Below are 23,264 nucleotides of genomic sequence, written 5' to 3' on the forward strand. Positions count from 1 at the left end.
ACATACCTCCGAAATTTTGCGCATTTACGAGAAAAAAATTCATTACTGGCGGAACTTTGAACGTTAATAACTTTTTAACGAAGCCTCCATCAACAAATTGGTATTCTTGATTTTCGTTCTATTTTAGCCTCCAGAATCGCTCGTGTAAATTTCTCCCAGAATAATATAGAAAGAATTTTGCAAATATCACGGAAACTGAAGCTTGACGAGGATTATAATAAACAAAATTTATTCAGAATTATGAGTTCTATAACATATTTGGAAATCATCGAAATTGGCGAGGAATCCCCTGTTATAAACAATTATTGTAAAATAATTACATTTATTACATATTTGAGAAGTTTTCAGGTCGACTGCATTTAATATTGCAACTTGGTGCATAAAAGTTAAGTTAGACAGACATAAATTATACCGCAGGTAGACAAAATTTTGCTCGATCCGTTAGTTTTGATGCATCGGTTTCGCACGTGGGGTATTAAACTGTGGGCGACGGTGATCTTATAATTGGACAACGTCCTATAGCAATTTACGAAACCACAATCTCTTCGAACGTTCGCGAACGATGACTGACCGACTTTTCGAACAAATGTACATCCTGCCCGAACCGACACCGAGTTCTCTTTCGAAGTACTGTTCATCGAGCGTACGTTCGCCAATGTATACGATCGAAGACACAAATCCTTTATCCAGTCTCACTCTAACTTCTTCAGAATTTATGCAACTGCATCTTCAAAGACGTAGCATAACATTTACACTTACTCCATATTTAAATTTAGTTCCAGTCTACGTCATCGTATTTTTTTAAATTTTATTGGATATCAAGAAAGGAGAAGAAGAAGTAATATTTTTGGAGAAAGCAAAGTCACGCTAACTCCATTATTAACTCCAAGCTAACTCCATATTTGAATTTAATTCGAGTCTACGTCATTGTATTTTCTTTCAATTTCATTGTATATCAAGAAAGGAGGATAATAATATTTTTTGGGGGGAAAAGTAAAATCATACCCCGATAAAATCATAGTAAATTTATGAGTCAGGTTTGAGGCGAACAATGCACGAAGTCGCACGATACTCGGAAAATTGGATGCCGATCAATCGTTACTGCCAAACCGAATCTTTTGTCACGTAATATTTATATTTTAGTAGTATCCATATATATATAGGAAACACAAGAAAACATGAAACGGTACATAAAATGACATTGTACTCCGTTTTAAAACATAGGAATTGAAATGCGCTGGATGTTGAGTGACATGAATGAAAGAGTTACGCGGTTAAATGCCAAACAGCGTGGTCATGCTTCTCTTGTTTAACGTGGAAAAGTGCCAATTAGAGTCGTAGTAGATTCACTGTTGATGGGTTATATTTTGAATAAATGGGTAATGGTTTCTATTTCGAATAAACTAATCTGTTAAACCGTCATGGCGGAGCTATCCTCGAGCACTACGTGAAACGCTGCTCGGATCAAAGAATGAGACGCCATTTTTAAGGAAACGAGAAAACCATGAACGCATCCTTTGATACTTTTCTTACCAATTCTTTCTGGAAACATAATAATACGACCACACTCAAATATTTATATTCTTTAAACAAATCTTTTTTTAAATCCTCAATTGCATAGATTTACTCGATCTCGACGAAACGATCGCTTCAGAATTAAATTCAAGCTAGATTCAAAGGCAAAAATATACTTTCAAATGAAAAAATTCATCGAAAATGTGTAAAGTTTATGCAATTATAAAAATAATTAATTTAATTCTAAAAATGACTATTATAATAACTACTGTGATACCAGAAATAGAAACAGTGATTTAGCGATCGATCTTTCGCTTTCGAAGGAAACAATTTGCAACAATTTGGGCGTCCCTGCGCTGTGCACGATCAAAGTTGCAGTTTCGCGATAATTATTGCTCATTCACGAGTCGGGGCGTTCGAGCGTGGGCAGGATACACGAAATGACAAGTATGACAGGTTCGTACTCATCGTCTTGTTGTTCGTTCTCCACCATCGCACCGAAAATATGACAGCGAGGGCAATAAGAAGGCGGGAGGGAGCGAAAGAGAGATATGAGAAACGGTTGTGTGGCGGAAGCAAGGCGGTGATATTAATATTGGATGATTAAGTGGCTCCGGATGTGCGGATTCGTCATTGGCCCAAAAATCGTAACCTGAATCTAAAAACCGCCGACGACGACGCTGCTCGTAGAAGAAAAATGCAAAAAGAAAAAGTACCTTTTTTTTCCCCCATTTCGTTACACTCGAATATTCAAAACTAACGAATAAACGATAATAATCGTAGCAATCAGGCTTCTTTTCTGTTATTTTAAAATATTAAACGCAGAAACCGTGAATTTAATGATCTCAATATTACTTGCACATTTTTTAAAACTATACATATAAAAATTAGTTAATGGAATCAGAAAATTTATATTCTATAGCTGAAACTCTTCAAGTTGATAATGAAGATGTAACTGTGGTCATTCAATTCTTCCTTATTGTTTATTCAGGCTTCTTTTCTATTATTTTAAAATATTAAACACAGAAACCATGGATTTAAGGATTTTAATATTATGTACGCTTTTTTAAAAAATGTACATATATACATACATATAAAAATTAGTTAATGGAATCAGAAAATTTATATTCTATAGCTGAAACGCTTCAAGTTGACAATGAAGATGTAACTGTGGTCATTCAATTCTTCCTTATTGTTTATTCAGGCTTCTTTTCTATTATTTTAAAATATTAAACACAGAAACCATGGATTTAAGGATTTTAATATTATGTACGCTTTTTTAAAAAATGTACATATATACATATATGTAAAAATTAGTTAATGGAATCAGAAAATTTATATTCTATGGTTGGAAGTGTTCAAGTTGATTTTTTCCGTATTGTTTCCTGTCGATCGTTTTATATCGATTCGATGAGATGCGTTTGCAACATTTTAAGCGACTCGAAGTCGCCCGAACGATCGTTCGCCGGCCAGATTCATCTAAATTCAGTTGTTTGTAATTAGTCAAGAGACGCGATCACTTCTCGTATTACCTCTGGCACGCGTTTAATGTGCACGAGTGAGTTGATCCGCTTGCTCGACGACTTCCTGCGTAAAGTGAAAACAGCAACGCGAGTGGAAGAGTGGACAGGATGTTACGCGCTAAATTCCTCCCTTTTCTATCTTAAGAATTTCGGGATTCCTTGATAACGAATTACATAACTTCCCACTTAAATTATCGAAAACTTACAAACTTGCAATATATAATATAGTATATTATGGAGTATATTAGTATAGTATATTATAGTATATTTATTCAAATACAAATTTTCGCTATATTTTTATAATATTTTCGTGTTATCTATTTACTACGATAATAAATGTAATATTTTAATATTTTGCAATTAATATTACATTTATCATCATAGTAAATAGGTAACACTAAAATATTATAAAAATATAGCGGAGATTTTTATTTGAACGACTCCATAATATATATATATGTATATATTTTAATATTTTGCATTTAATATTACATTTATTATCGTAGTAAATAGGTAACACGAAAATATTATAAAAATACAGTGGAATTTTTTATTTGGACGTCTCTATTATATAAAATCATATATTTTGCTCTTCTTTTTATTATACAGGTGAAAATTTGATACGTAGTTTATTTTTAATCCACTATACTTTTATACTAAAATCAATATTTTTGACATTTCTTAATTTTCTTTTAAACATAATTTAAGACAGCATTTATAATTTCTCCCTCCAGACTTCCAACATTAAAATTACTTTACAATAACTTATCGTTTTCAGTTAATAATCGTGTATTTCCTTTTTTCTGTTTCCACGTACACGTTATTTATTTACTAATATTAATCACCATAATCGACCACAGTTTTTATTTAGTAAAGTTTGTATATCCTACCGAGGTGTTGAAATATTTCTATTAATGGCGTGCAATTCGAATTGGTTCGAGTGTGGCGTCCTGCTTCGCAAAGAAATAGTTTCATATTTGCACGTAGCTATTTAAAAAATGTGTACGCGTGACGTGCCTGAAATAACCGCGTGCATGAAATACGGGATAAATATTTTGAAGATGTTTCGAATATTCTGCATACTTCTGCACATGCACCGAGACGGAAATCGGACGGACACGCCACGAACATTACAATTCGCTCTCGTGATTCCTACAAGTTTCTAATTTCTTCTAAAACAGCTGTAGTAAATTGTGGACAGTCAAAACAATGGCACACGTTTATACGATTTAACATTTCTTACTAATAGATTGGATTAAAACTAATCGAAGAATGTTGTAAAGGACAGTCGACGGACCAGGATAGCGTGAGGCAAGCTTAAATGTCTGTTTGTACTAAAAATATAGGAGACTACGCCCAGATAGATCTCTGCGTCTCATTAAATTTGGATTTATTAATACTCCTACTACCGAGAACCAATTTCTAATATCATAATCCGTTGAATATATCGAATAATATCGAGTATCAAATACACTTAGACTCTGATCACATCACTGGAACGTCGATGGAAATGCAAGAAGAAGAAGAAGAAGAACGATATCTAAGAAAACAAATAGATCATTTTAAAACGCCTATCTTTTAGTAATTCTTTTATACTTTTTTATCGTATCAGTGTTTACGATTTTAAAGAAGCTGTGTTAGGGATAAAACCATTCTCTCGTAGCATAATTTTGTTCATTAAAAACTGTAAGGACTCGTGGCACGCGGGGAATAAAATTTATTTCTGCTGTATGGAAATAAACGTGCGCGATCAAGAGTACAATTTAAGAAGACATTTTTAAGAGATACTTTACCTCTTTGTATACGGTGTCCCGTAATATCTGGGATTTACTTTGGCGAAGAATCGAGGCCAAGCCTTTGCTTCGAGCGAAATAATTCCTGGACAACGTTTAAGTTGAAAATTAGCTTCGAGATGTACAAGTACAAAGGTATCGAGAATATTTTGCTTACCTTTTATTTCGATCTCATGGTGTTTCGTGGTGATGCAACTCTTTTGACCAGTCGAAGCAGGATAATTGTCGATAAGAGCTTTCGATAAGAGAATTTGGCTCAACTCCATTGGGGCAATATTAACACGTTCACTGCAATACCAAAACTTTGATTTCAGACAATTGCAAACGTAAATTATAATTTGTCTCGGTATTTATTTTCGAATTTATTAAGAAAACGATACATTGGTCCTATTAGGATTTATTTCCTTCGACGTTTCGGTTCGAAAATTAAGTGTTTTAGCTTCAAAGTGGGAAAGTCTCGCCATCCAATATGGCCGACATGACGGTCAAAGTGTTGAGTAGATTATCTCATCGAGGCTATTGTTTTTAAATATAAAATCTAGCTTTAAATTGGGTTCCTCGTTATAGAATATTCTGTATTTTAAAAAGGTTGGTACCTCGTTTAAAAGAAAGGTTGATTTTGTTAACACTTTGACTGCCATGATCACTGGTGATAGGCGCTTCAATCTTATGTGTTTTCAAGACGCTTATAATAAACGAACCTTAATAATATTTTTTAATAATGTCGTTGCCATTAGGAATACTAAAAAATAACAAGCACCCCATTGAAGTATTAAATATTTCTATTTGCTATAATTTGAAGAAATATCGAAAGAGAAAACGTGTTAAAAAATTTGATACTTAATAATATTTTTTAATAATATTAAGTACCCCATTGAGGTATCGAGAATTTCTAGGTGTATCAGTTACATTATTATTAATATATTAGGTGTTAAAAAATTAGGTAGAATCGAAGGATGTGGCGTCTGGACGGACAGCTAAAAGTAACCATAAGCGAATGAGAACAATATGGCCGGAAGTGGCGGTGCCGGCAGGTGCAATGGGGGGTCATCTCGGAGAGGAATGATTCATTAGGTTTAAGCGTGCGCGTAATTATACGAGGTTGTACGAAACGTTATTTTCTACGTGGATACTCGTCAGCGGGATAGAGGTGGTAGATTTATTAGACGCGAGGTGACTCCCGCGTGATATAAAGTCCGGGGCGTTAGGCGTTCTGGAAAAAAAAAGAAGGTCTCCCCGGGTTGGCATGGTTAGGTCGGTGGCAATTCTCCTGCCCGGTTGGTCGTCAGTCGCGCCAGAGATATACCCTCGAGAAGTCAATTGACGCCCGGGGATCCTGCTCAGGGTATCTTTGAAAACGCCCTCTCGTGTATTTTGGAAGCCGAACAGACGACGCTGTGACGATTACGTTCCGAAGAGAAGAAATCCAGGGGGTTTCTTAACCGGTGTATATCCCGTTCGGTCGGTTTTTTTCTCCTGTCGCGACATAGGTCCGTGCACATTAGAAAGATCACGATGTTCCGTCACCGCGAGGGATGATTTTACCCCGTTACCCGAACAATCACACGAGCTTTCTCCGCATGGTGTTTGTATTTAATTGTTTCCTCCGAACCCCACTCAGCTCGAAATCACCCACGATCGCTGGAGAATTCTTTTTATCGAAAGTTCGTTACCTGGAAATGGATTTACCTCTCGAAACAGATGACCAGTGTCTTTAACTCTGAACGAGAACCACGAATCAATCCTCCACGCATTGGAATTAAATCGTTCGCGTCGAGTTTACGAGTTTCTTAATTTCAAAGTTTTTAAAAACAAACGTTAGTGTAAATCTACCAAGTGGGAAATTGATTAAAATCTAGGTACTGTAAATTTAGGAACATTTTATCTTCGCCAACGTGTCCAGATCGATGTCGCGGTAGGAACCGGAGAAGATGGAGACACGTCTTCCGTCTAGACACCCGCCATGTCAAAGAAGTTATTCTCGGAATGACGGATACTTTACGACGCCGCGTTTCTTTCTCGATTCTATCCGAACCGCGAAAACATCGGAATTCCCCGGGAATCGAGCTTAATCCTTCGGGGACCGCGCGAATACAACTTTTCGTTTATTCTCGGTTTTAAGTTATTTATAAGTTTTTCGGGAAGCGAAAACAAGAATATTTATCAAGAACGCGATCTACAAAAATCTCCTACGCGAAACATACTTCCAACCCCTTAAAAGCTCTTTCACTACACGTTTTTTTTATTTTAAAATACCTCGAAAATAATATTAAATTTTTCAATTTTTTTTTTCATTGGAGTTAATTGCAATTACGATTGTTCTAACCTTCGATCAAAATTACGTGGTAAATAATGATAAATAGGGGGTTTCCAGTGATTTTTATTTTTTAAATTTAAAATACGTCGAAAATAGTATTAAATTTTTCAATTTTTCAATCTGGTATTTACCAAAAAATCACCGAATAATTATTGAATTGCATTCGATTACGATTGTTCTAACCTTCGATTAAAATTACGTGGTAAATAATGATAAATAGGGGGTTTCCAGTGATTTTTACTTTCCTATTTTGTCCTCTTGTTTATTTTCAATCTGATATTTACCAAAAAATCACCGCGTAATTATTTAATTGCAGTCGATTACGATTGTTCTACCCTTCGATTAAAATTACGGTGGTAAATAATGATAAATAGGGGGTTTCTAGTGATTTTTAGTTTCCTGTCTCGTGTTCTCTATTTTTAATCTGGTATTTACCAAAAAAATCACCGCGTGATTATTCAATTGCATTTAATTGCAATTATGATTGTTCTAACTTTCGATTAAAATTACGTGGTAAATAATAATAAATAGGGGGTTTCTAGTGATTTTTAGATTCCTATCTTGTGTCCTCTTGTTTATTTTCAATCTGGTATTTACCAAAAAATCATGGCGTAATTATTGAATTGCACTTAATTGCAATTACGATTGTTCTAACCTTCGATTAAAATTACGTGGTAAATATTGATAAATAGGGGGTTTCCAGTGATTTTTATTTTCCTATTTCGTCCTCTTGTTCATTTTCAATCTGATATTTACCAAAAAATCACCGAATAATTATTGAATTGCATTCGATTACGATTGTTCTAACCTTCGATTAAAATTACGTGGTAAATAATGATAAATAGGGGGTTTCCAGTGATTTTTGTTTTCTTATCTCGTCCTCTTGTTCATTTTCAATCTGGTATTTACCAAAAAATCACCGCGTAATTATTCAATTGCATTTAATTGCAATTATGATTGTTCTAACCTTCGATTAAAATTACGTGAGATTAGTTACTATGTTAGATAGTTAGTTTGTTAGTTAGTTAGTTTGCAGTTAGATTGTTAGATTGCAGTTAGTTAGTTAGTTTGCAGTTATTTAGTTAGTTTGCAGTAAATTTGTTAGTTAGTCAGTTAGTTAGTTAGTTTGCAGTTAGTTAGTTAGTTTGTCAGTTAGTTAGTTTGTTTGCAGTTAGTTAGTTAGTTTGTCAGGGGGTTTCCAGTGATTTTTATTCCCCTGTCTCATGTCCTCATCTTTATTTTCAATCTGGTATTTACCAAAAAATTACCGCGTAATTATTCAGTTGCATTTAATTGCAATTACGATTGTTCTACCCTTCGATTAAAATTACGTGGTAAATACTGATAAATAGGGGGTTTCCAGTGATTTTTATCCCCCTGTCTCGTCCTCTTGTTTAAAGTTGTAAAAGAAATGAATAAAGTTCGAGGATTGGTTTGATCGACGAGCCCGTACCCGTAATCGATATCAGTGAGTCAATCGAGTTGTACCTTCAGAAATGGTTTGGGAGGAAGAGCCGATTGAAACCACATGGCAGGAGGTGTCGACGTTCTACAAACATGGACTGAAGAGCATTTCGTGCAGCCAGTACGATTACGCGGAGCGTGGGCCGATTTGTTACGCCAAGACCGAACCGAGGAACGAAGAAGAACCGCCGCCAGGACTCGATTTCGTCCCGTTAATTTTTCAGAGCCTTTACTACGTGCAAACGAGAAAAGGTTTCAAACGTTCAGGAAATTATATTTAGTCGCTAGCTTGAACCGTTCGTTAATTGTTTCCGATATTAATTTCAATCATGGCGGATTGGGACACTACGAGAGGTGGAAGTCGTTGGAAATTTAGCGATAAAATTAATTTGTTCTTAAAATAATCGAATATTCCTTCGCTGGCTGTTATACTCGAAATGGTACAATAAAAATGATTCCGCTTAAATGCGTATTATTATTGTTATTGAATTGAAATTCCACGGTGTCGTGTGGGAAATAAAATTAAGATTATTTCCGCGTAAAATCCAGAAGCCGTTCCACGCAAGATATTTATACACTTAAGTGATCTCAGCAGTTTTGAAGTGTTTTTTTTTTTACTGTAATATCTTTTATGGGGGACAGTGAAGATTTTAGAAAAATGTTACGTATGTTTCAAAAGAATTTGAACTGGCTATAAATTATATAACGTTTGGGTTAGCGGCAGAATTTTTATATTTTCGATGTGGCGTGTTCGATGATCTATAAATATCGTTACGACTTCTGAATTTTTTTAGTCACAGGGTACACGTAATCTGAATATTTTTTAATATACGTTGTTTAAAATATTCAATTTTAAATAATTTATCTTCTGTCTTATCGAGAAGTCGAGGAACAATAAATATACTGTATTTATTTGGAATTATATATGTTATTACGAATCGAACGTTCCTGTTTAAACGTTTTACACCTTAGCACTAGGATTTTCAATTTTTCACGCGTTTTGCACTCAATGATGTTAATTATTAAAGTCTGATTACGATGTTTTCTGATTTTAGCCGAAGTAAAGATGCCGAGCGGGAACGTGGACAAGCCAGTGATCGAAGATAATCACGATGGCACAGTGTCCATCAGATACGATCCAAGGGAGGAGGGACAGCATGAAATTGCTGTTAAATTTAACGGTGAACACGTTCAAGGTTCGTTTAATTTTTTATTATAAATAAAAATTGAAATATATATGCAAAATCTGGAAATTATTCAAATATCTTAAGTAGACATATGCTTTAAATATACCTAAAATTAAATACCTTAATAATTTTTTAAATTTCAGTGCAAACAAAAGTGTTTTCGGTAATTATTTATAATAGGGGGCTCCTCATCGATTTCGATCATTTTCAAATATGTTATAGAATTCGACATTCTGAATAAGTCTTCATTACATACAGGGTGTTCGATTACCCCTGGGAAAAATTTTAATGGGAGGCTTCCTTAAAAAGTTATTAAAAAAATGAAATTAAAAAATTTCAAATCATTCTGAAAAAATTATTTTTGGTCGCGTGGCTCGGTTACGATCATTTATGGTGAATAGACATACCCCCGAAATCCTACGCATTTTCGAGAAAAAAATTCATTACTGAAAATCTAACGCGAGGCCATGAAATGCTTGCCTGAAATTTCATGCGAATCTTTAAAATGTCATAACTTCTGAACGGATTGCGGGATTTTAATGTTCCAAAATGCAAACAACGCGTAATTTGGCGAAGATCATGTGGGAATCACAAAAATATTCGAAAAGTTATTCCTTGACTACGAAAAATGAGAAAAACTCCATAAAAATGGTTCAATTTTCAAACGACCATAACTCCTACAATAGTGAATATATTTCAATGAAACTTTTTTCTGAAGTAGAGCTCATGGGTACCTATAAAAAAGTATTAGACAACTTTTCTGTAGGGCGTCAAACAATATTAGTAAAAATTAAAAACGAATTTTTAAGAACATTCGACAGGGGATAGGTGCCTAAACTTTTTGACGAAAAAAAAGAATTTCAAATCGTTCTGGAAAAATTATTTTCGGTTGCAGGGGTCAATTACAAATCAATTTTAGTCATTAGACATGCCCTCGAAATCCTACCCAGTTTCGAGAAAAAAATTCGAGAAGCCCAAATTTTTCGGCGAATAAAAAAATTTCAAAATCGTTCTGGAAAAATTATTTTCGGATGCAGGGATCGATTACAATAATTTTTGGTGAAGAGACATATCCCCGAAATTTTGCGCATTTTCGAAAAAAAAATTCAGTACTGACGGAACTTTAAACGTTAATAACTTTTTAACGAAGACTCCATCGACAAATTGGTATTCTTGATTTTCGTTTTATTTTGGCCTCTAGAATCGTTCGTGTAAATTTTTCCCAGAATAATATAGAAAGAATTTTGCAAATATCTCATAAACTAAAGCTGAGCGTGGTTATATCTGTGGCGTAGCTTCCCAAGCTCGCCACCAGATGGCTCGCACTCTCACAAGCGCTCAACCGACCCCTCGGTTGCTATAAACAAACCTTGCTCAGGATGATGGGTTCTAAAACGTATTTAAAAATCATCGAAATCGATGAGGAGTCCTCTATTATAAACAAAATTAGAAATTACAAAATTTTAAAGATATTTGGAAAATTTTATTGGTCCTGCTATGTTGATAAACTCGAGGAGCTCCAATATTCTAAATAATTGTCATTTTTTCGCTGCCATCGATGCAATAAAATTACTAAAAAATTCCTCAAAATGCATATATTCAAAGTACTTTTGTTAATCTGTATCTTACGAATAATAAAACGCTGAGTAAAGTTGTTTTCCCGTTGATCAGGTTCACCGTTCAAGTTCCACGTGGATTCGTTGGCGAGCGGTTACGTGACGGCGTACGGGCCAGGGTTGATTTACGGTGTATGCGGGGAACCCAGGAACTTCACCATCTCCACGAAAGGAGCTGGAGCAGGTGGTCTCTCGTTGGCAGTCGAGGGGCCCAGCAAAGCTGAGATATCGTGCCACGACAACAAGGATGGGACCGTTTCGGTCTCCTATTTACCAACTGCGCCCGGGGAATACAAAATCAGCGTAAAGTTTGGCGACAAACACATCAAGGGTAGCCCCTACGTAGCTAAAATTACAGGTACATCCACCTACCACCTCGTTACAACTCACGTTACCGATTACTCACGTTCTTCTATCTGTTCAAATAAATTTCTTACGTCGTCTGTTCCAGGCGAGGGTCGCAAGAGGAATCAGATCTCGGTGGGTTCCTCCAGCGAGGTCCAACTGCCTGGGAAGGTCGCTGATTCCGACATAAGGTCGCTGAACGCGTCCATCACGGCGCCCAGCGGCCTCGAGGAGCCCTGTTTCCTGAAGACGCTGCCCAACGGGAACATGTGCGTCTCGTTCACCCCCAGAGAGGCCGGCGAGCACACGGTGGCCGTGAAGAAGATGGGGAAGCACATACAGAACTCGCCGTTCAAGATCGACGTGAAGGATCGCGAGGTCGGGGACGCGAAGAAGGTCAAGGTATCCGGCGCTGGGTTGAAGGAGGGTAAAACCCACATGGAGAACAATTTCTCGATCGACACGAGGAACGCCGGTTTCGGTGGCCTCTCGTTGTCGATGGAGGGGCCCAGCAAGGCGGAGATCCAGTGCAAGGACAACGAGGACGGCTCGTTGAATATCTCTTACAAGCCCACGGAGCCCGGTTACTATATCATGAATCTGAAATTCGCCGACCATCACGTGGAAGGATCGCCCTTCACCGTGAAGGTTACCGGGGAGGGTAGCAATCGTCAGAGGGAGAAGATTCAGAGGCAAAGGGAAGCTGTGCCCATCACTGAGGTTGGCAGTCAGTGCAAGCTGACGTTCAAGATGCCTGGTATCACCTCGTTCGATCTTGCCGCGACTGTCACCTCGCCTGGAGGCGTGACAGAGGACGCGGAGATCAAGGAAGTCGAGGATGGCCTGTACGCGGTCGCGTTCGTGCCCAAGGAACTCGGAGTACACACTGTATCTGTTCGTTACAAGGAGATGCACATCCCTGGCTCGCCGTTCCAGTTCACCGTGGGCCCCCTGAGAGACGGTGGCGCGCACAGGGTCCACGCTGGCGGTCCCGGTTTGGAAAGAGGCGAACAGGGCGAACCCTGCGAGTTCAACATTTGGACCAGAGAAGCTGGGGCTGGAATCCTCGCCATTTCCATCGAGGGACCCAGCAAGGCTCAGATCGACTTCAAGGATAGAAAGGATGGCAGCTGTTACGTCAGTTACGTCGTCTCTGAACCTGGTAAGCTCCAGCGTTGCCTCTAGTTTCTCTATGACGACTGCTAAAGCAATTCTGAACGGGCGAGAGGTAATTTCTTATGGAAAAATTAGAGCAAAGAAGATACTAGAATGTTTTCATTCTTAGCTTGGGTTTCCAGATGATACAGGTTGAGAATTCACACTCCAACAGGAGAGTTTTGCTTGTGAATATTGTATGCTCAGCTAATATTGAGTTGGTCACATGGTCGTATACCTCTTGAGTTTTATTTATGTTGATTATAACAGAGAAGTTTACAACGAACACAATTGGAATATGTATTAAACATTCGTATTAACACATTGACTGCCACGTCACCCATATATGGGTGACATGATTTCTCACTAAGGAGTTAAAACAATTAATTCTTAAGATTACATATTAAAGAAAATAAATCCAGATAGAAGTCTTGAATTTTAACGGGTCTGTAAAAATAAATTCAACAACAAATGATAGCTGTGCTGGTTTCCAGTTGCTCAATAACAAAGTTTCGTTTCCCTGGACAGTTTGAGGGGGTTGGTATGGCAGTCAACGTGTTAAACGTTCGCTACTATAATCATGGAACTTGGCAGAAATTAAGATCAGACATGTTATTAATTTGTTCCACATAGTACTCTTAGAAAGAAGTCCTAATATATATTCAGTAGATGATGCACTATGTACATGTATCAGCTTGCGTGTATTTTCTAATTCCAGTAATGAAAACCCAATTTAGGAAATATTTAATACAAGCGAAGCAATAATTAATTAATATGTAATTGTTCATAATCTGAAATTAGTCTATTTTATTAGTATCTTTTTAAAGACTCAGCCCAGTCTCGTTTCTTTTCTTTTTTTTTTGTATTTTACGATTAGAACATACTGTCTAATCTACATATATACATTAACCCTCATTAAATTGACAAAATGGTAAAAAATCAATGAAATGAAAGGATGAATAATTAATTTAGCAAATTGTTTAATCTTCCAAAAATTATTGATCCAAATGTTCGACAAATGACTAATTATATATTACAGTATGTGTATATGTATATACAGTGACTCACGAGAGTATTGGCGCGGAATAACTCGCACGCGTAGTCTCAGGGGCATGACGGGACGAGAAAGATCAGAGAATGCAGTTTTAGAACATGCATCGCCGTTCAAGGTTACCATTTATCTAGAACACCTACTCCCTGTGTCGATCTTGAATCATTCTTTAATCATAGATCGCTGCACGCGGTTTAGATCCTAAAAAAGCGTATCGTTCCATTTGCAATAACGAGGTTTATCGTATTTGCACCTACAACAACAAAAATGTGTTATATATTATTATTATTATTATTATAGAAAATAGACAAGTTATTCTGGCTGTGAAATGAAACTTAAAATTTATTTGTAAACTTTCATTTCAATTTCAATTAAATTGAATATAATGATTTCAATTAAATTGAATATATTCAATTTCATGGAATTTATTAATTTGGCTAGCAAGATAAAAGATAAATAGAAAAATTCTTCAGGCTATGAAATAAAACTCAAAGTCTATTTGTAAACTTTCATTTCAATTTCTCATGGAATTTATTAATTTGGCTAGCAAGATAAAAGGTAAATAAACTAGTTATTCTGGCTGTGAAATAAAACTCGAAATTTATTTGTAAACTTTCATTTCAATTTCAATTAAATTGAATATAATGATTTCAATTAAATTGAATATAATGATTTCAATTCAATTGAATATAATGATTTCAATTAAATAGAATATATTCAATTATCATGGAATTTATTAATTTGGCTAGTTGGATAAAAGATAAATAGAAAAATTCTTCAAGCTATGAAATAAAACTCAAAGTCTATTTGTAAACTATCATTTCAATTATGATTGAATTTATTAATTTAGCCAGTTTTCGTGGAAGGTAACGTGACGTTGTGATTGAGAATCAAACGAAAACGTCGCGCCACCGACGACAGAATGAACGAACACCGTAAAAAGACGATTATGTGGTATTTTTGTGGCATCGCGGTGGTTCCCCGATACCGTCCATCGTGTGTACCGCGCCGATCCATAAATATCCCCGTCTATATTTGCGTCTAAGGTGAATTCATATTTCGGTGGCTAAGACCGCTGGATGTGAATTAGCGTAGTTGTTATATTTGGACAGTGTGCATAAAACGAGGGGAAGAGAGAGAGTCGAAAGAGAGAAAACATGGACGAATCGAGATCAGAAGTTGGAATCAGGCTGCGGAAAATAGTGGTTCGCGATCAAGCTGCGTTCAGTTGTCCATTTTCCGCCGTTTGACCCTATTTTTTAATCCTCCGCCATCATTCTCTCGATCGTACGATTGAAATTTTCCTCTCGTAACTTCACACCTTCTTCTCTCCACTTCTCTTCGTCGGGAATTTTCTATTTCGCTGTTTCTCATCCGTCGTACTTCTCGTTCTCGCCTACTCTCTCCTTGATCTATTCCGATCCGCCATATTGGACGCTGATTTCTGACGGGGGACGCAAACAATGGGCACTTTCACTGCCACCACGCAAATAATTCTCACGGGGAATGAATGTGACGATCCCATGGACGATGGTTAGTCAGATAACGTAACAAAGATGCAACGTTTCCCATATTTTTTTTTAAGTAAACGAACGTTAGATGAATAAAGGTCGAGTTTGATCAATGAAAATCTGGTATTCGGGGCTGGAGCAACGACGATAATTTGTTTTGTTTGGATTTTCAGGGGAGTATAGGGTAGGAATAAAGTTCAACGATCAACATATCCCCGATTCGCCGCACAAGGTTTACATATCCCCGGCGATGGGCGACGCTCATAAGCTCGAGGTCGCCCAATTTCCGGAATCGGGCGTGCAACCGGACAAGCCAGCCACCTTCCTCGTCCGTAAAAATGGCGCCAAGGGTGAACTCGACGCGAAGGTAAGATCATTCATCCTCCATCGCGAACAAGACGATAAATCATTTTTACGTTTACAGGAATCTTTTCTATGACCGATCAATCGCACCTTCACGTCCCATTTATCCGAGTTGCCAAACGACTGACTTCTCTTCACTCTTTTTTCTACGCAAAATCCAACTGCACCCACACAAACATATAACCTTTTGTCGATTCCTTAATTTGTTTTACATTTCATTTTAGAGGAATTAATGTGGTTTTTGTTTCATCGAGATTCTATTGTTCGGGGCAATTGTTTGTAATTTCGCAACCGGGGAGAATTTATTGGCGCGCTAATTGTACAATGCGTCATATAGATTCAGCTAGATGTACGAGTCTCGCAGACCTTCGGCTTTCTTGGGAACCAGCATCATTTCAGCGACGATGTTGTTGCGAAAATCGCGCTTTAAATAACTTCTTCTTGTGTAACGATGATGCCACATCAAACGGTCTGCATGGCAAACGCACGCTTTTCCAGCACACTACCGTCAGAAATAATTTACTAACTCGCATCGTTTGATGATCGGTGTTCACAGAAAGCGACATTGTCTATTCATCTAAAACCAACTACCAACCATTTCTTTTTTTATATCAACTCCTCAAATATTCTAGAAATTTTCTAAATATTACCTAAAAACACCTACCAAATTCTGTGATTTTAAAGACTTACGTCGAAAATGAAATACTTCTCTTAAAAATGACAATTTTCTGAATAAACTTTTTCCTCGTTTAAAAATAAAATACAAAAAGAAATAATATCTTGAGCAATCTTAAAAAAATGTACAGCGTATTCTTAGAGCGATTCTAGAGGCCAAAATAAGACGAAAATCAAGAATACCAATTTGTTAATAGGGGCTTCGTTAAAAAGTTATTAACAATTAACTTCAAAAATTTCAAATCGTCTTGGAAAAATTATTTTCGGTCGCGGGGATCGATTGCAATCATTTATGGTGAATACACGTACCCCCGAAATCCTACGCGTTTTCGAGAAAAAAATTAATTACTGAAAATGGCTGACCATACATTGACATCTTTCCCTGAAATTTTTCGGCGAAAAAAAATCTGTTCAAATCGTTCTGGAAAAATTATTGTCAGTTGCGGGGGCCAATTACAATCATTTTTGGTCATTAGACATACACTCGAAATCCTACTCAGTTTCTAGAAAAAAATTCGAGAAGGTGTGAAATTTTTCGAAGGAAAAAAAAAAGCTTCAAATCAAATTAAAAAAATTATATTTAATTACAGGGGTCAACTACAATCATTTTTGGTGAATAGACATACCCTCGAAATCCTACCCATTTTCTAGAAAAAAATTCAGTACTGTTGGAACTTTAAACGTTAATAACTTTTTAACAAAGCCAGCATCGACAAATTGGTATTCTTGATTTTCGTCTTATTTTAGCCTCTAGAATCCCCCGTTAAAGTTTTCCCAGGGTTAATCGAACACCCTTTATATACTATTATAATTTATAAATTATAATATTATTAACTCTGTTCTTTTCCGTAGATCGTATCGCCCAGTGGCATAGAGGACGACTGCTTCATTCAATCCATCGATGGGGACACGTACTCTGTGCGTTTTATGGCGCGAGAGAACGGCGTGCACAATATCCATATAAAGTTCAATGGCGTCCACATATCCGGCAGCCCGTACCGTGTTAAAGTGGGTAAAGTGGACGCGGATCCGGCCGCGTTGCACGCGTACGGAAACGGCCTGAAGGAGATCAAAACCGGCCAGAAAACGGACTTCATCATCGACACTTGCAACGCCGGAAGTGGGGCGTTGAACGTAACCGTGGATGGTCCGAGCAAAGTCGCGATGGATTGCACGGAGGTCGAGGAAGGTTATAAAGTCAGGTACACTCCGTTGGTACCTGGCGATTACTATATCAGCATCAAGTACAACGGATACCACATCGTGGGCTCGCCTTTCAAGGTCGCGTGCACCGGTGGGTATTAATAATTAACGCTAAATCTACCACGACCGATCAAACGACCTTTCGTTTTCTCTTTTAACGAGTCAAGCTACTTCCAATTGTGTTTCGAAGTTTATTCGCAAGATATCTGTAGTACTTTAGTACAGAAAGTTTACAAACTGCGTAGAAATGTTTTAATTTTCATTGCATAGAAGATAAAGAATTGCAAACGAATTTTGTCTCAAGGCGATACCGTAGTTAATTCTGTATATAAATTTCGTACATCCTGTATATAAATTTAAATTAATTTTCAATTAAATAGAGAATTTACAATCCAATTTTATCGTATATGTTAAAGAAAATTTCAAAATAAACATAGAAGACAGTATAAATAATAATATTTGTCACCTTCATCGGACGGAGGATGAAATACCCTTTAAAATGAGTGTTCGTTCAAGTCGATAGCGCAATTAGTTCCGAAGATACGAGGGTTCGAAGCGTTTGTTTACCTTTCATTGTTTACGTCGGCGCGAGGTCATTGACCGCGCGTGTAAACAGTAAACAGCGCGACTGTCGCGACTCACGCGCGAGAGAAAACTCCGACGCGACGCGTTAGACGGAAACAGAACCAGTCAAATTAAAAAAATTACGTCGTGATAGATTTAGCGTCAAAATAATAACTTATTTAATTATTTAAACTTAGAAAGAGCAAAAGAGAAAGTACAATACGAATATTTTTGGTTTCCCAGGTACGGATCTGGCGGAGAGAGGCGCTCAGGAAACAAGCTCGATCGTTGTCGAAACTGTTCAAAAGATTTCGAAAGCTAAACAAACTGGACCGATTCTACCCTTGTTTAAATCAGACGCTAGCAAAGTGACGAGCAAGGGAATGGGCCTGAAGAAGGCGTACATGGGGAAACAGAATCAGTTTATAGTAAACGCCGCCGACGCTGGTAAAGTATCATTGATATTATTAAATATAACCTAATAAAATATAAATCCTCTCGCAGTGTTCCTCCTGGTCCTGTTCCTCCATGCACATTCTCCAACAAACAAGACACAAATGTCTATAATAATATTAATACAGATTTGATATTAATATCCCTAAAAGACTCAATATGAGAAACTTAATTCTTTCATTCTTTAAGTCCTTTGAAGATTGCACAATGCTTCAATGTTTGAGAACATTGAAATAAAATAATAAAATTTCTGATTAAAAGAATTGCTAATCTATAATACAAAATTTTTCTAGTTTCTTATATTCACTATATTTTGTTTATACAGGTAACAATATACTCTATGTTGGCATGTATGGACCTAAAGGACCGTGTGACGAGGTCGTAGTGAAACACACAGGTCGTAATAATTACAGTGTAAGCTATTGGGTCCGTGAAAGAGGAGAGTACATAGTTATTGTAAAATGGGGCGACGACCATATCCCTGGATCGCCATACAAAGTTGAAGTATAAATACAGGACACGTTTTATTCCTTCTTTTCACGATTTTATAAGCTGCAAAATTCTTTTTATTTATTAACAGTCTCTCAATGAACGTTTCATTAATTTTGTTTATATTTCTGTTTCATTTTATATCCTTATAAATATCGTGAGAAGAGGGAACGAAACTTTACGTAATTACTGCTACGAATCGTTGGAAGATTTATGTTATCGATCGTTCGAGCTTGATTTCGATAAATATCGCTATAGTATTTACTGAATCGAACAACTAAGTGATCGAACACGCGAATGATAAAAGAAGCACAACTGTTATTTTACTCGATACGAACCATTTTTGCCATTCGTATTAAATAATCAATTGTTTGTTAAAACGTTGTGTATCAAATAGGAACGAAACTTGCGTCCGTCTACGAAACATCAAACAAATTATAAATAAAATTTTTCTATAGAATATTGCTACTGTATACTCAATTATGGAATTCGGGCAAGAATCTCTGTCGAATATTTTTATAGTTCCGACGATCTCTCGAAAAAACAGAAAAAAAGAACAGAAAAGCTATGTGATCAAATCCAGTTTTAGAAACGCTTGTAGCGACGTAGCGACAGAATATTGAAGCGAGATAGGAGGAGAGCGTTTTCTCTTAGGCTTGTTTAGTGGTCTCGTCGATAAAGTGGACACTAGCAAGCCCTGTTTTAGACGCCAGGACATTCGATAGTCTCGAGGAGTGTACATAGAAATCAGAGACGGATATCGTGACTTATGAGAGAGGTAAAAAAGGTTGGGTGCTCCTTTGGTGGCGCCGCCACACGCTCATTAAGTGTGCTGTTTGTAAGTCCTTTTACAAATTGTGTCAACCTCGACTACCCGGTACACGGACAAATTAGAAACTAGCTCAATTAGTGCCAAGTAGATGAAAAATGTTTCATATTATTTTAACTATTTCGCTCGGTAAATATTCCTAAATATTTAATCGTCGTGCATTTCACGAGATGTACAATGGCTCACGGACTGGTTCGGAAACATTTCTTTATTTAGGGTAGTGGGTTATGCTCCTTCGAAGTAACAAAAACGGGGAGAATTCTTCGAATCTAATAAATTATGCGAACGAAAATACGAGCCACTGTATATTGTATCTCCATTGTCGCCATCGAATAACGAATACGGATGGGATCATTCGGCTAAAACCGGAACTAAGTGACAGTCGATGTTGAAAATAATATAGAAACGTTAAGCTACCAGAGCATGTAAGTCAATTATTCTTTAGAAGATTAAAGAACGCCAATTGTGCCTTCCATTTTAGTTTGAAGTAAACATACTCTATTAAAATGCGTTTTAATGTAATCTTATCAAATAATTAATTGTAGATTACACGTATCGAATATTATAAATCACGTCAAGTGGAATAAATATTATGTTTATTAAGTAATTTACCCCTATTTTAAATAATTACCATAAAATTGATAAAGCAACAACGTTTTAATATTATTGATAAACCAAGTGTGGCACTGTTATATATACAGTCTGCTCTGATTTAACATTCTTCTATATTTTACACTCAAAACAAGTCTTTAGATTTCATCAGTTTCTCTGTACTTCTTGCCCTATAGCAATAAACAAAATGGAACCGTACTTTTTAGATACGATGGGATCGAGTTTTAAGGGAACAATCTAATCAGCCACTTTGGAAATATCGATTCTTTAATTGCATATTCAGATTCATTTAGAACAAAGTTTTACATTTGTATTTTCCCACGATATGTGTGTGCTGACCTCTGGTGAGATGTGGGAGAAATATATACGTACGCGTGGTCGCGTTGCCATACGATTACTATGATTAGTCAGTGTTGCGAATTCGGGAAGGGTTCACGCGAAGACATTGTGCATTGATTACAGGGTATACTAATCGTAAGTTGAAATAATAATAAACACTATTACACTAAAATAAAGCGTGATTTATTAACAGCATCGAAGTCCTATAGATTACAAAAATGGCACGATACACTCGCAGAGCTATCAAGAATTTTTAGTGTATTTTTAATTAAACGCCACTGTTACAACGTGAAATTTCCAACAAGTAATATCATTATGAAATAGAAAGAAAATCCTTTACGTATTTTTGTAGTTTCGCTAGAATCTTCAGATTGTAATTTACGCACTCTGGGATTTACATTACCTTGAGTTGGTAACCCTGTACGCAATGCGTCGTTTATACTCTGCCAGAAGCGCGGAGGTTTTTCTTTAAAAAGAATACACTCGTGGCACGGAATAATTTAACAAATTAAAGCGTATCGTACTTTACATAATTATGTACACGTTAAATACGAAGTCCAATTTACAACTTTGATGCAATGTTGCAAATATCAACGCAATTAAACTGTTTAGAGAAATAATGCTGAAATAGAAAAAGACGTATTTTGAGAAATTTTATATCACATAAAATATAGAGTTAAAAGTACTTACATTCCATATTTGATTTCATTCTCCCCATAGTTTCTCTCTTATATTTCTATCCGAGTATTCTTTTAAATTCTTCGTGTACAGCGAGGGTCTTTTCATTGATTCGCGATAAACGTATCCACATCATTTATCGTCATTAAAGACGTCATCACGGTCTAAACAATAACAATACGATTTCTCCGGTAACGACACTGTTCACAAATGATTTTCCCGCGCAATATTCAGACGTGCCTGAGAGGTTAGTTCGTCAATTCGAGGAGCAGTCGACAAGTGTGCATGCATTTCACTGCGTCGACTGAACTATTATAGGAACATGCTATCGATTTTTCGTTGCACGATATTCTATATCCTGTTCAACGAGAATTGGCAGCTGGACCAGGGCCGAAATGTAATGGCCAGATCCTTCAGTAATAGACAAGAAGCGAATTTTTTGAACAGAAAGTACTCACCCCCGATATTAATACGATATTATTAATATGATTGTATAATAATGTAAATAAGGAGACAGTCGACAATATAAATCAAGGTGTGGAAAATTATCTTTCAACATTTAGTTTATCCATTTGTTACCACCTTACATACCTTATACAACTGGTTTAGATTGAATTTAGATAACCCGCACGTAGAATTTGTCTATTGCAATGGGAGACGCCACACATTTGTCTCTTCTCTCTTCTCTTGCGTGATAGAATACTTCGTATGCCCGACTATCGCTGGCGCTGGTGTAGCCTAGGGACTTTCGAAATACGAACGGAACTAGAGGATAAACCATAGAATCAGTAACATTTAAAGAATCGTATGCGCCTGGTACAAGCCAGAGGTGCCCTACTCAACATGCCAGATCACGCGTACGTGAGCTCGTGAAGTTTCGAAGAGTCGACAAAGGCAAACTGACACATGCCCCCTTTCTCGATTCTCCGAAGCTGCCCAAAGTAATTTCGGACCGTCTCGTGGGAGCCGAGAGAGGAAGGCTCATTTGCCTTCTAGCACTTAAACAACTAAAATTCGATCTCACGTCGACGGCATACGATTCCAAATCTCGACTGCCCAGCCTCTGTTGGCCTCTCCTGACCTCCGCTTATATTTCTGACGACGTATAACAATTACTACTGAATTCTGCCTGCCTCCGCCGGCCTTTCCTGACCGCTGCTGACCATTCCTCATACTTCTGACAACGTATGACGATTACAACTTGCTATTAGTTGCCCCTGCTGGTCTCTGCTTGCCACTGCTTGCTACTGCTGGCCTCCACTGGCCTCCGCTGACCACTGCTGACCACCACTGATGCTTCCGACAACGTATAACGATTACTACTTGTTACAGCTTGTCCCTGCTGGTCTCTGCTTGCCCCTGCTGGCCCCTGCTGTCTCCTGCTGGCCTCTACTGACCGCTGCTGACCACTCCTCATACTTCTGACAACGTATAACGATTACAACTTGCTACTGCTTGCCCCTGCTGGTCTCTGCTTGCCTCTGCTGCCCTCTGCTGACCACTGCTGACCACTCATCATACTTCTGACAACATATAACGATTACAACTTGCTACTGCTTGCCCCTGCTGGCCTCTGCTGGCC

General features: G+C 37.1%; 1 protein-coding gene and 1 long non-coding RNA gene across 6 annotated transcripts in view; one reads left to right on the forward strand and one right to left on the reverse strand.

Moving 5' to 3' along the window:
- LOC122396450 (filamin-A) overlaps positions 1-20,079 on the forward strand; it is a 51,101-nt gene extending 31,022 nt beyond the window's left edge. For all 5 annotated transcript variants that reach the window (XM_043394862.1, XM_043394861.1, XM_043394863.1 and 2 more), the window contains 7 exons: positions 9,668-9,808; positions 11,471-11,773; positions 11,867-12,922; positions 15,651-15,844; positions 17,368-17,809; positions 18,526-18,729; positions 19,061-20,079. In XM_043394862.1, the coding sequence (XP_043250797.1) occupies positions 9,668-9,808; positions 11,471-11,773; positions 11,867-12,922; positions 15,651-15,844; positions 17,368-17,809; positions 18,526-18,729; positions 19,061-19,245 (2,525 nt within the window). In that variant the 3' untranslated portion in view covers positions 19,246-20,079. The remainder of the gene's footprint in view (positions 1-9,667; positions 9,809-11,470; positions 11,774-11,866; positions 12,923-15,650; positions 15,845-17,367; positions 17,810-18,525; positions 18,730-19,060) is intronic.
- A 135-nt stretch (positions 20,080-20,214) lies between these two features.
- LOC122396451 lies at positions 20,215-22,361 on the reverse strand. The gene is made up of 3 exons (XR_006259039.1): positions 22,274-22,361; positions 21,695-21,846; positions 20,215-21,626 (listed from the first exon to the last, which is right to left on the reverse strand). It is a non-coding gene; the product is annotated as an uncharacterized LOC122396451 (long non-coding RNA).
- Between the last annotated feature and the right edge of the window lie 903 nt (positions 22,362-23,264).

The sequence above is a fragment of the Colletes gigas genome, unplaced genomic scaffold (assembly GCF_013123115.1).
Source record: "Colletes gigas isolate AHSC1104 unplaced genomic scaffold, ASM1312311v1 Colletes_gigas_Sc00007, whole genome shotgun sequence".
Taxonomy (NCBI): Eukaryota; Metazoa; Arthropoda; class Insecta; order Hymenoptera; family Colletidae; genus Colletes; species Colletes gigas.